At 39.3% G+C, this 13,120-nt stretch overlaps 1 protein-coding gene across 1 annotated transcript in view; it reads left to right on the plus strand.

Moving 5' to 3' along the window:
• The window catches only part of adamts9 (ADAM metallopeptidase with thrombospondin type 1 motif, 9), a 58,873-nt gene that overhangs the window by 25,185 nt on the left and 20,568 nt on the right, over positions 1-13,120 (plus strand). The window contains exons 24-28 of the mRNA XM_084729429.1: positions 422-529; positions 616-783; positions 4,727-4,975; positions 7,220-7,381; positions 8,991-9,167. Of these exons, the coding sequence (XP_084585555.1) occupies positions 422-529; positions 616-783; positions 4,727-4,975; positions 7,220-7,381; positions 8,991-9,167 (864 nt within the window). The remainder of the gene's footprint in view (positions 1-421; positions 530-615; positions 784-4,726; positions 4,976-7,219; positions 7,382-8,990; positions 9,168-13,120) is intronic.

Consider the following 13,120-nt stretch of genomic DNA (forward strand, 5'->3'; position numbering starts at 1 on the left):
GGCATGGGGGGAAAAAGAGGAAAGGGCGGAAGGTGAGGGACAAGGGGGTGGATTAGGGGTGGAGTTTACGACCACGCCAGCATGGGTATTGGAGCCCTGAATACCACTCCACTATGACCTGTTATGACAGGGATCAGGGCTTTATGCTGAGTGGCTTACTGCCACAATCCATAGTTTGAACTGACGGGGGGGACCCTGTTAATGTTGTTTTGGTAAGGTGGGGGGAAAGGGTTGATGGGAAACACGGCTACTCTCAAACGTAGAGCTGAAGGAATATAGTTTAAGTTGTTAATGGCTGTCCCATGTCAGAGGAGCTATCTCTGATATTCATGGTATTTTGTGGTCAGGGACAGATGTTGTTACAGTATATTCATTTTGTTAATCACTGCATGAATGGGTGTATGTGTCCTCCCTGCCACAGGACTGTGAACTGGCCCAGTGTCCCAGCAGCCACCCTGTTCCCCCAGGGACCAAAGTCCCCACCCACCAAGGCCACAAAACCCAGTGGCGGTTTGGTTCCTGGACCCAGGTTGGTGGTTCTGTCACATCTTCAAATCTGTGTGTCTTTTTGTTGGTTTCCACCTTGCCAACCTTTCTCTAATCTCTGCACAACAGTGTAGTGCCAGCTGTGGCAAAGGGACACGGATGCGCTACGTGAGTTGCCGTGACAACCAGGGCGGTGTGGCAGAGGAGTCGGCGTGTGCCCACCTACCAAAGCCCCCTGCCAGAGAAGTGTGCTCAGTAGTGGCCTGTGGACAGTGGAAAGTGCTGGAATGGACAGTGGTAAGAAAACCACCCATCATCGTATTTTATTCAGTTGTATATCATACATTTTTCTTACATTATCTTAGAATGACAATGTTAAACGGTGTTAAAGTTCCCATGAAGTCAAAACCCATGTTTAAGTGTTAACACATATATTTCACTGTGTCTCTTGTACGCCAGTATCTGACCCAACAATGACAAAAAAGATGCATTGTAGATCTTCCTGGGTATTTTAATGGTGTTTCAGAGTTTACTTTTTCCTGGAAAACTCTGTTAATGACTCATTCTGCACTTAGAGATGTCCATTAAATTTGTGTCCAATTAAACACTTTCTCACTTATGATGCCACCAGAGTATGGAAGGAGAATATATCTATCGTCCTATATCTAGGACTTCTTTTGGCTTTTGTAGAAAAGCACACCTTTATTTACTGATTTTGATGAAACTGGATCATATTTTATGGAAAAAATATTTTCTGGCTTCCCTTCTGATATCCTCCAGCTGCTCAGTTTCAACTCTCAATGATTTAATTACAGAGTGTCCTGATGGCCTGATAGCTTTAGCTTACTGTTAGCTATAAGCTGCCATTAGTTGGCAACAGAACCAGACTCAGCATCCTTCCAGTGAACACAGCCTAAGACAGCCACAGACAGGGAAAACAGTTCCTCTTTTATGGCATTACCTATTTGAAATATAGCTTTACTTGTTGCTGAAGCTAACTGCTAACTGCCGTTAGCTCGACTATCCATAGCTCAGCCCCAGGTTGCCAGGAGCCAAACCCAGCAAGAAACCCACTATTCCCTATTGCCAAACCAGCCCCTGTTGGGTTTGGGGCCTGGGAGCTCTCAGTCTGGGATGAGTCAGCTAATGGGACCACTCTCCCTCTTAGTGTTGCATCCATGGGCCACTTCACCTGCATGGCAGGAGGGCGTAACGTACAGGCTATTGGCTACTGTAAACACCAATCAATGTCTGTGACAAGTTCCTCTCTAGTTGCCTGTTTCACAGGAGACACAAACAATAAGCACTCAGCTAGTTGTTTCATGGGAACTTGAGCTGCACCTACATATAATTTACGGCTGCACAATTAATCAATATTATTGAAATCATTATTTGGCCAAGTACATTAAATCCAAATTGCAGAAGATGTGAAGTATTGTAGTGCTGAGAAATACCATGGCCTGCAAAACTTGTACTCCAGATACAAGAGAATATATTTGTTTTGGAACAGACCCCAACAAATGTCACACCATCACGATATGAATAATTTTTTTCTGTCAAAATTAAAATTGTGATTAAAATTCCCACCAATCGCAATATCTGTCAAAATAATAGTAATATGATTTTTTTGTTTGCCATATCGTGCAGCCCAATGTTGTAAATGACACTTTCAAATAAATGAAAAATTGGAAAAGATTTCAAACATTTTCCATCAGATCTGTATCTCATTATACTCACAGACTGATGATTAACCTAAATTATGTGTCGTCAATATTGTTCTCCAGATGTTTTTTGTCCCTGTGAGGTTTATTTATTTTACTCTGCATGATTTTTCACCTACACTGACAATTAGTGTCTGCACACGCTATGTAGATGTTTGTGTGAGCAAAGATGTAAAGACAGGGTGGCAGCTGGAAGGCAAAAAGTATGTGTCGAGGCCTCGAGAAGGGCTGGAATGAGGTTAGAGAAGAAGTGTATGTGTGTGTGTCTGTGAAAGTGAGTGAATTGAAGTTTCTGGAGCCTGGAGATGCAAGGGGCTGCAGTGAGGGGCTCCAGGCTTGTTTACAGATGTTTCTCATCAGAGTCCTGGTGATACAGTACAGCCAGACTGCAGGTCTGGTCACCATATACACACTCACATGCATGCACACACCCACACATGCTGTACCACCAAGCCAAAGACACTCATTGACCCCCCAAAAGGAAATAGTTCATCCCAAGGCCAAAAAAGATTTCAGAGGCCTGTCCCAGTCACACACACACACACACACATACAGACACATACACACGGTTTACCAACCCAAGTAAAATAGCCTTCTTAATCTTGCAGTGACAGAACACTCCAATATTTTGTTATTGTTCACAGGACTGGTGCACCCAGCAGTATATTATCAACAACTTCATTTAGTATCACATCATATACATCAACTTATTGTATTTAAAACCTTCTTACAGTATCTAGAATCATATGAAATCCATAACATTGTGACAGAGCAGTGTAAACCTCTGGACAGTGTAATCCCAGGCGAGGGTTTAGAGTAGACAGCTGTTGCATAAGTATCATAGATCACCCTGTGGGAGACAGAAAGTGGCCTCTGCTATCGAGGAGCTGAGTGAAACGCCATTAGTGCTTGGCAGAAGATCTGCCTTGTGTTATTTTCAGCAAAGAATGATGTGTCCTTGGGTCCTTTAAGGATATACTGCAAGATCAGCCAGTGCCAGAGTCAGGGCATTTGTTTTATGCCACGTTTAACTGGAATCAGAGCTGTATCTGCATCCTCGTCACCAAGTCAAGCTTGCTTTCAATTAGTGTTGGACTATGGAAAGGGTGAGCCTGGTCATTGTTTTTGTTTGTGCTGGTCAGCTCTAGTTTCGGCCTTCAGCAGGCCTTTGGTGGGCCTTCCTGTGAAGTGTAAATAGGGGACACCTCCATAACTGTTAGTAGTTACTGGCACCCAGGTGAAAGGGGTTACATATCTTGAGGTCTTGAGATCTACATTTGGATGTATGCAGCAGCTACTGTCATTTGTGCTGGAACTAATAACCTTTCAAGTTGCTTCATTTGTTCTCACACAATTAATTTACTATCAAAATAGTTGGCAACTTAATTTTCTTTAGTTGACTAATTGCTGTAGCTCTGTCACTCAGGCATTACTGGGAGCTGAGACTGAAAGTGAGGCTCTTCATTCGCTTGTTGATCTCTTGTAAGATTTTTCTGTATCTGGGAAGGATGAAAAAGGAAGGAAGAAAAAGACCCAAAGAAGGATGGAAAGAAGGAAAAGAGAAAATCTCAGCAAAAAAAACATGTTCTGGCCCTTGAGCTCATTCGCACACCAATATTGATAATCACATACAGATTAGAAGTAACTCCTATCTTTATTTTATCTGCCACACACATCACTTTCTGTAGATGCATTGCCACAAGTAAGTGTTTTCTGGGCATACATGGCATTGGCCACAGGTGTAGTGCTGTCAGAGTGCATCATAACAATACTCCACGTTTTTTTTTCCCAAGTGAGGAAATAGAATATTTGCTGCTCACATAATCTGTTTTTTTAATTGCTTGAAGATCATTAAAACATATATCTTCAATCAGACAAAGAGCAGGTTTTGCAGTGAAAGGCATCTTTTTCCAGTTGTTTTCTGCAGATTAACAGTTGCAGCAGAGACAGAGTGACAGAGAGCAACCATTAATGTGCACTGACTGCCATGTAATATTCTCAACATGATGAAACTATCCATAAAGGCAGTCATTTGATTGTGTGCTCAGTTATAGCTGATTAGTGTACATAAACCTGCCACCTTAGGAACAGTGGTGACATGACCTGAAATGTTATTTTAAACAAATAGCACTACACATCTGGTGGTGGTATTTGGAAGATATAAAGTTACTTAGCGCTTTGGAGAGCAGAATTTATGAATGAGACAGCCAGTAACCAGGGTAATTACATAACTGTATAGTCGTTACATTAATGCATGTTTTCCCTTTATTTTAGAGTTGTCAAAGCTTTGTAAAAATTTAAAGAGCCAGTTCTGACAACCCATGCTGAGTCATTCATACCAGTAGCAGGTTGTTGTGGATGGTTCATCTTTCTTCCAGGTCTTTACCTCACATTATTGCATAATGTGAGGTAAAGAAACTCTTTAATTGTGCGTTTGCATGTATATGTATGATTGCATCTACATGCATATGAGCATATCATACTCATTACCTCTTTATTCGCTGTGTGTGTGATTCCAGTGCTCAGTAACCTGTGGCCAGGGGAAGACGACGCGGCAGGTACTCTGCGTCAACTTCAGTGACCAAGAAGTGAATGCTAGTGAGTGTGACCCAGACGATCGTCCTACCACAGAGCAGGACTGTGCTATGTCTCAATGCCCGTCCCGCTCCAGTGAGTCCCGACCTTTCCCGTCCTCACCAAACGCCAGTGCCAGGAACAACCTGCCCCGTAGCCAATCCCACCAATGGCGGACTGGACCCTGGGGCGCGGTGAGACATCCTACACACAGCAGCATCACATCACACTGGTCAACAAACCATTTCTGTGGGCCTGACATTTGAAATATTGTGCTCAGTCTTGTGCAACCAAACCATCAGCTCGAACAATAGAAGCCTGAAGAAAAGTTTAGTAAGTGGTAAAATGAGAAAGTTGCTGAGCTGAGGCAGCACTGACATAGCTGTTTTTCTAGTGACCCTACTATTGCTTGTCCACAATAGGAACTATCCAAGGCCATTATTTTGACACACATGATTGTCTCATGTCCGCTTTCTTTGTTAGTAAGTTAACTTTACGGTACTAACTTTTTTTTTCTGGCACTGCAGTAGTAAAAAAAAAAAGCACCAGAGAGCCCTAATGAAGTCAGACTGCAGTCTCACAACATTTCATACTGCCAGTGTCTGGACTGAATCAACTATTTATGTTAAATGTACCCTTCTATTGATTTAACTAATGGTGAGTCTACATGGGAAGGAATACTAAAAGGAATAGTTTGATATTTTGGGAAATGCATTTGTTCATTCTCTTGCTGAGAGTTAGTAGAGATGATCTACCACCCAGCTAAATATGCTAAATATGAAGCTACAGGCAGTAATTATTTAGTTTTTGTAATGGAATAAACAATGTAATAACATTAACAATATCTTTAACTAGTGAGTTTTAGAGGTTCTTTGGACATAGCCAGGCTGGCTGTTTACCTGGTTCCAGTCTTTTTGCTAAGCTAAGCTAACCAAGTTCTAGCTGTAAAATCTCAAACTATTCATTGAGGCCAGGGTCATCATCAACATTTGTTCATGGGCCAGAATTTTACTTTCTTTGAACATTTCTTACAAACTCGTAAAAACATAAACATATATTAATAAACTTTAATTGGTTTTGATGGTAATGCAGTTGCACCCAAATTGTGCCTGTGACACCTGTAGTTACTGGTGGTAATAGCAAATGTGGGATAATACTACAGGTCACAGAATTTTGGGGGCAGCAAAACAAAGTATTGCCATCTTAATAAAGAAGTCAGGCAATAATTGGCTTTTTCCATCATTCTGTGAACAACCATGATCTAATTTTATGCTGCTGAAAGGAGTGAACGGAGTTGGCTTGGCAGAGAAGTTGCAATCTGTCACCTGCAGAATTTCATCTAACATCTCACTGTGTCCTCTCCTTCTTGTTCCATTACTCCCTGCAATATTGCAAACAGATTTGTTTAAAAAAGGGCAAAAAATTTTCATCATTTTGCTTTTTAGACACAAAAGCTCATCGATGAAGTAGTTGTGTTTCCTGTGACGATGTCAAGATACAAGTCAACAAATGTTTGGCCAGTTAAATGCTGTTAATATGAAGCTGCAGAAATCAATAATTTAATATAGTTGTTTTTTCCTGGAACTTCTCCAGTTTGTAATACTGCTAATATAAATATTGCAGTATTTTTATCAATGGCCATTCTGCACGTCAAATAAGAAGCTTTGGTGGGCTGGAAGTGGCCTGCATGCCACCAGTTGATGATCAGTACCTTAATGTGTCCTAACTAAATGTGTCCCCATGATTCCTTGTGCTATAGGGACTTGGGGTGGTTTAAGCACCAAACAAGTGTTGAACCAGTTATTTTCTTCCTACAGTGCATTTTGTAACCTGAACCAGACTTGGACAGACACTCCTGAAGTGAGGCTCAGTCCGTCATGCCCTTGAATCTTTTTAAAACAAGGCTGTAGCCATTGTGATGTAACACCGTAGGATAGTGTGACCCGAGAGCCACAGGCTGCCCCCCACATCGATCTCTATTTATGTATTGTTCAGCTGATTTAAAAAAACTGTGTTAGTGATAATCTCTGTCCAAAAATAATTTTGACCTTTAAATAATTCTGGGAAGTGATTAAAGCTATTTTTGGTGATTCTTCCTTCCTCTGTCCTGAGGATGTGTATCTTAATATAGCAGCAGACATGGTCAGTCATTTGACATGACATGTCTCCTTAGTATTGTTCTCTGAAGAAGAGGGGGTGCCTTGTATGCACACAATATATACTTCATAGTGTATACTGATTCATTACAACATGTTCTGTGTGCATTTCAGTCGCCAGTTCTATGTACACCAAGACACACGTCATTATGTCTAAATAAAATAAAAATAATATGCCATATGTCCTTCTGGGACTCATTTATACCTACTGTATATACTGAGAAGGTATGTGTGAGAACAATCTCTTTGACAGTGTGCACTCTGTGCTCTCTATTACAACAGTGCTCCAGCACATGTGCAGGAGGTTTCCAGCGGCGTGTAGTAGTGTGCCAGGATGAAAACGGGTACCCTGCCAACAGCTGTGAGGATCGCAGCCGGCCCAGTGAGCAACGATCCTGTGAGTCAGGGCCATGTCCGCAGTGGATCTATGGCAACTGGGGAGAGGTAAGACAGACAACACTTTACTGCTGTTCACATCATATTACAGCAGGGATAGTCAGATTGTTTTACCTCGGGGGGTATTTTGCAAAATGACAGGGGGACAGACAGTTAATAAACAAGAATTGATACTTAGAACTAATTTTTCTTTGACATGCTTTATTTTCAAATTAAATGACTTGATTCAAATTCATCAGTTTTATCCTTGATGCAAGGATTTACAGATTAATCAGACATTTTCTTCATTTAATAACGGCACTTTAGTTGTAAATGCTTTGGTTGCATTTGAAAGTGTTTATATAAAGTTAAAGGTAGATACAACTTCTTCTCATGCAAACACTCAGACATTAAGGATTTATAGACAGAAACCATAAACAGAAACTGCTCCTACCAATGACAGAGTGAATTGCATATTGAAGCGCTTTTAGTGTGTGTAGACTGACCCAGGCAACAGCTGGAGGAATATTATTGAATATTTGCTACTTGATATAACCAAACAAAAAGATTACCACCGTGAATGTAATTATTTTCATTTTGAATTAGAAAATGGTTGGCAGGCCATTGTTGGCCAGATTTGACCCCTGGACCTTGAGTATCACTATTACAGCATACCATCCCTTATGGAAGAGATATAGATACATTTCACTGAATGATTATACTCTTGTATGAAACTTGTAAGTAATATATAGGACAGTCAAACCAGATAAAAGATCTGTTGTAAATTAAAGTTGAACTGACACTAAACTAAACTAAACAAAAAACATCAAATCTGAGTCCTTACAGCAGCAGCCCTTGCTTCCTGTCATGTCCTTATACTAATAAAAATATACAATGTTTACTTGTTCATACTCAATTCTCATAATTATGTATAAAAATGGAAAATTGGTCACGGAATAAATCATAGTATGAGACATGTAAGTCTTAAAAGTAGTGCCACAAGTAACTAATTATATATTTTGGTTGTTGTTTTGAAGGCAGCATTTTATATATATTTGATCCTTTTTCCAATTCAGATTGTTTTATTTGTATGTTTTTTTTTATTTAGTTAGTTATAATTGTTGTAATTGTTATGAATATAAATAATATAATATAAATAATATAAATATAAATTATATCATGTAAATAAATACTACAATTATAAAATAAAGGTCAACGTTTACTATATTAGTACACTGTTTTTGGAAAAAACTAATAAAATTAATAATTAAATGTTAAAATATTGGCCTATATATTAAGCAAATTTTTTTACTCCCTGATGTCAGCATCAGCCCCAAAAGTTCAGGCTCTACTTTTTTTTCCAACTTGTTAAATTTATTTTCCTTATGGAATCACCTTCCAGTCCCCATGATAGTTACTGGTCTGGTTTAGAGAGAAAAGTGTAAACACCAGGATGCTCATATGTTTTTGAAGAGTTAGTTTGACTGAAGCAAAAGTTGCTTTATGTAAAGGTGAAATTAAATGAAAATGTGTTAGAAATCAGCTGAGACTTACATTCTCTTTTGCTTCACAAAAGACAGATCTATTTTCACGTGGCCCTAGTTTTTTTTTACACACTGAAAGACCTTTTATCCCACACCCGTTTGTAAAACACAACCTCTCCTCCTGCTGTCTTCAGTGCACCAAGCCATGTGGAGGTGGGATAAAGACGAGGCTCGTGGTGTGTCAGCGTCCAAACGGCGAGCGTTTCAATGATCTGAGCTGCGAGATCCATGACAAGCCACCAGATCGTGAGCAGTGCAATACTCAGCCGTGCCCGTCTAGCCCCCACTGGAGCACAGACCCATGGAGCTCGGTACGCTCATAAAAAATACTTTATACCTTGTTCTTCAACCTCACATTTTTCCAGATACACCTGTAGTCTTACTCTTTCACAAACAGTCTTAACGGGGCAGGATGACTGTGGTGCTTTTGCACTGGAGAAATTACACTCCTGCTTCTCTACTTTTACTTTCAACCTCCTCCACTTCCTGCTCCCTCTCTGGTGCCTGCGATTGGTCGACGTTTCCTCAAGACATTCGGAAAGTTATTTTCTGTTGCACTTAAATGGCAAAGATACACTCATTTGCAATATGCCAAAAAAGTACAACATCACAACATACTTCAGTGACAGCTGTGACCATAAGAACATTTTTTGTCAGTCCTAGTTACCATAAAACTGTTGTTGAGCCTTGTACTAGTATTTTAAAAATTCAGGATCACTTTGTATCACAATCAAAGTTAGTTTTGTAAAATATTGTTTTTAAAGATAATTTATTGAGATATTTTTTTCCTTTTTATCTTTTGTATATAGCATTAACTTTAAAAAGTGATTTATTTTGTGTCTTAGCTCTTTGTATTCGCACATTTAGCCAATCGTTGTTCATATGCAAATACTGATGAATGTTTTTGTATATCAGGAATATACAGTACGATGCCTTGTTCTTTTATTATCCAAAGAATGGCCCATTATCTCCAAATATGTGGTGCTACACAGTGTAGTCAATGTTCTGTTATGAACATTAAAAGCACCAACGTACATAGGGCTGTGTACTATATATACATCTTTGTACTATATACATCTATGAAATGGCTATTGTATCAAGAATTCAATTTGTCTCAAGGCACATGTGTTTTTTTTAGAGAAGTTACTAATCTTATTTAGACACTTTATTTTACAGTTTATATATTTACCCTCTGCTATGAAACCAACTGTGGTGTTGCCCCTAATATGACATTGACACTGAAGCATAAATATGTTGACTCAAAAGTTCCTGAAACGTCCAGTATCAGTAGTAAACACCAGCAAAGAGCAGCTGTACCAGCACTGTAAAATAAAGTGTCTCACCGAGTTTGTGGTAATTAGAACTAATAGCCATTGTATTCCAGTGTGGCAGAGGGTTTTGACCCAGATTTCCTTAGTGTGGCCAAAACAATAGGTTTAAATCTCTCTGCTCCAAAGGTGCTTTGACATGAGTGTATTTATATTGTGTTAGTCAATGTTTTCTTTGTACAGTAAGTACTTGGAGTTGCTAAATATGCTATGCTCAACAATACCTCACTTGGAACAAAACACAACTCAACTAGCCATTAAAACTATGATAACCTACGCTACAGTGGTGCTTTGGCCAAACAAGGGAGATATAAGATATAAATATCAAAAATGAACCATCATATTTTTGGTCTGTTAGGTGTTTATTGTGGCACATTTGCTTTGTTGGTGCTGCCTTTTCTGTACTTTTTATTTTTTTTTTCCACGAGCAGTTAGTGGATTGATCAGACTGATTAGCTAAATGTATCACAGATTTGATGATGAAATAATGTTGAATTGTCTTTCGAATGTCCATCAAACTTGCTCGACCTTTAAGAGAATGAATGGGCTGTTAACATGTCGTTCTTTGAACACGTGATACCTGTGACCACAGGGGAAGTTAATAGTGTTTTGTATCCAGAGCTCTTACTCTGAGCCAACCTAATGTGTCTACCTCAGTCTCTGTTTTGATTGCCCCCCTGCCGTATCTTTCTCTCCCTTGCACTGGAGGGGTTCTTAGCTGGCTAAGATTAAAGGGACAGGTCACCCCAAAATCAAAAATATATATTTTTCATCTTACCCGTAGTACTATTTTTCCATTTACAGAAATCATGACCTGGTTACTCAAGATAATGCACAGACCCTATTGTGAAAAATTTCATGTAGGAATAGGGGTGTCACAATTTCAGTATTAGATGAATAAAGATAAAAAATTGATCGAAATAAGCTGTCAGTTCCAAAAATTGACACAAAAGACAGAATCAGCAATTTTCCCAGTATTTCTTTTTCTCTCCGCCCCTACCTACTTGCAGCATCTGGTGCATGTCTAAAGGAATAAACAACAACAACAAACCCAACAAAACAAAAACAAAAATAACACAGCATAGCTTCCTGGCCATTACATCACACACACCACATATGTAGACTCTCTTTTGAAAGAAGAATTGAAATTTGAAAGTGTAAATGGCAGTCATCAGGGCATAAAAGCAATGATCTGCTGAGTTTTACAAATCAAACCCTGATAGTCCAACAATGATATAACCATCAGTGCAAAACAAAAAAGTGTTTAAACGTAATCGAATTGTGACCTTAAAATCGAGTTCCTGTGTGACACTGTTCAAAATAAGGCCTGTGGATTACCTTGAGTAACTGGGAAAGAGATATTACTGTTGAGTTTTACAAAGGCTGAGTGCAATTTAGGCCGATTATGTTATGAGATATGTATATGACCAATATCTCCAAACCTCAGTCACTCACACCAAAACAATCTAGATGGATAAATAACACTACAGGCCAGAGGAAAAGTAGTTTGTTTTTTTGTTGTTGTTTTTTTATTTTGGGGTGAACTGTCCCTTTAAGCTACCCATTTGCAGTCGATGGCCCTAAACACAGATCCAGGGTGTGTGTTATCTCCCCCCTTTTAATGCTTACTGTCCTGCTGTGGACGGTGAAAACTCATCCAGTATCTGTGGTTAGGGGCAGCTCTTGCCTGCAGCCCACCCAGTGGACTCCTCCTGGTCATTAATGTCTGTACTGACATCACACCTTATTTTAAGGGCCTGTTAACACAGCAGTGAGTACATTTTTTACCACACATCATTTACTAATGAGAGCTTGGCTCATAATGACTCCCACATGTGAGATTGTACAGGCAGCCTAAAATCAAATATAGGTTGAATCAGTGAAAGTGGAACTCTGCATTAAGACAGCAGCACATCCTATAATTCCTGATCACTTTCATTTTTCAGTCGTAGCAGTTTGACTCCTTGTGGTTGACCTCTTGGTTCAAATAGCAGTACAGCTCAAACACCATATCAACAGGCTCTTGAAATAAGTATATTGCATGTCTCTTATTCACAAATGGCAGTATTCTGTAGTCTGTGTTTCAAGAAGATTTCTGTACATTTATGTAATTACTTGTATTTATTGTTACTTCATTATAATGTTATGTCAATATTTAATTTTTTATGGATTTTGTTGGATTTCTGTTCATTTTCAGAAAAGGTTACGATTAAAGTGAAGTAGAGGTACTATCAAAGGCTTTTTTTCATTTTTATTTGAACAAAACATTCATGTAGGCACAAATGAACAAGATGTTAGGGACTGAGGGAGTAATAGTCTGGGAAATTAAAAAGAATACATACTGGTATAATACCATACTGGTATTTGTGCATATTCTAATATTACCGAGTATGACCTACTGAGCAACAAAGCTGCAGGTTTGGGGGAAGATGGGGTAACACTGCTGTAATCTAAAATATTAACAACATTTTTGCCACATGCAGCGAGCAGGCCACGATCACTGCAAACTAAGAAAAAGGGGGGAAAAACAACTAACAACCTGCTGGCAGCTTACACAGACTTGTTTTCCAGAAAAAGTCGGTAACAGAGATCTAACTGATGCAACCTCTAACAACATTCATTACACTAACAGCCTCACTGCTTGAAACATTACCGACTCCAGCTTTATGGTAATTACAGTGTGTTTGCGGATAAGTAAATGTCCTGTATTATTAAGTCTTTTACCTTTTGACTTGGGCTAAAGGATTTAAAAAGAGATGCCTGGCAGATAGCTTCTAAAGCAATCCTCCCAGTCGCCAGTCTATTCAACAGGGTGTTTTTCCTGAATGAAAAGGCACAAATCACTGAGCAATATCCTTGTTATTTTACGTGGTCAGGGCCTCTGCTGACCTCTTTGAGCGACCATGCTTTTACCGTCTGTGTCAGGAGTTCAAAGC

This window comes from Lutjanus erythropterus, chromosome 2 (assembly GCF_056507025.1).
Source record: "Lutjanus erythropterus isolate fLutEry1 chromosome 2, fLutEry1.hap2, whole genome shotgun sequence".
NCBI lineage: Eukaryota > Metazoa > Chordata > Actinopteri > Lutjaniformes > Lutjanidae > Lutjanus > Lutjanus erythropterus.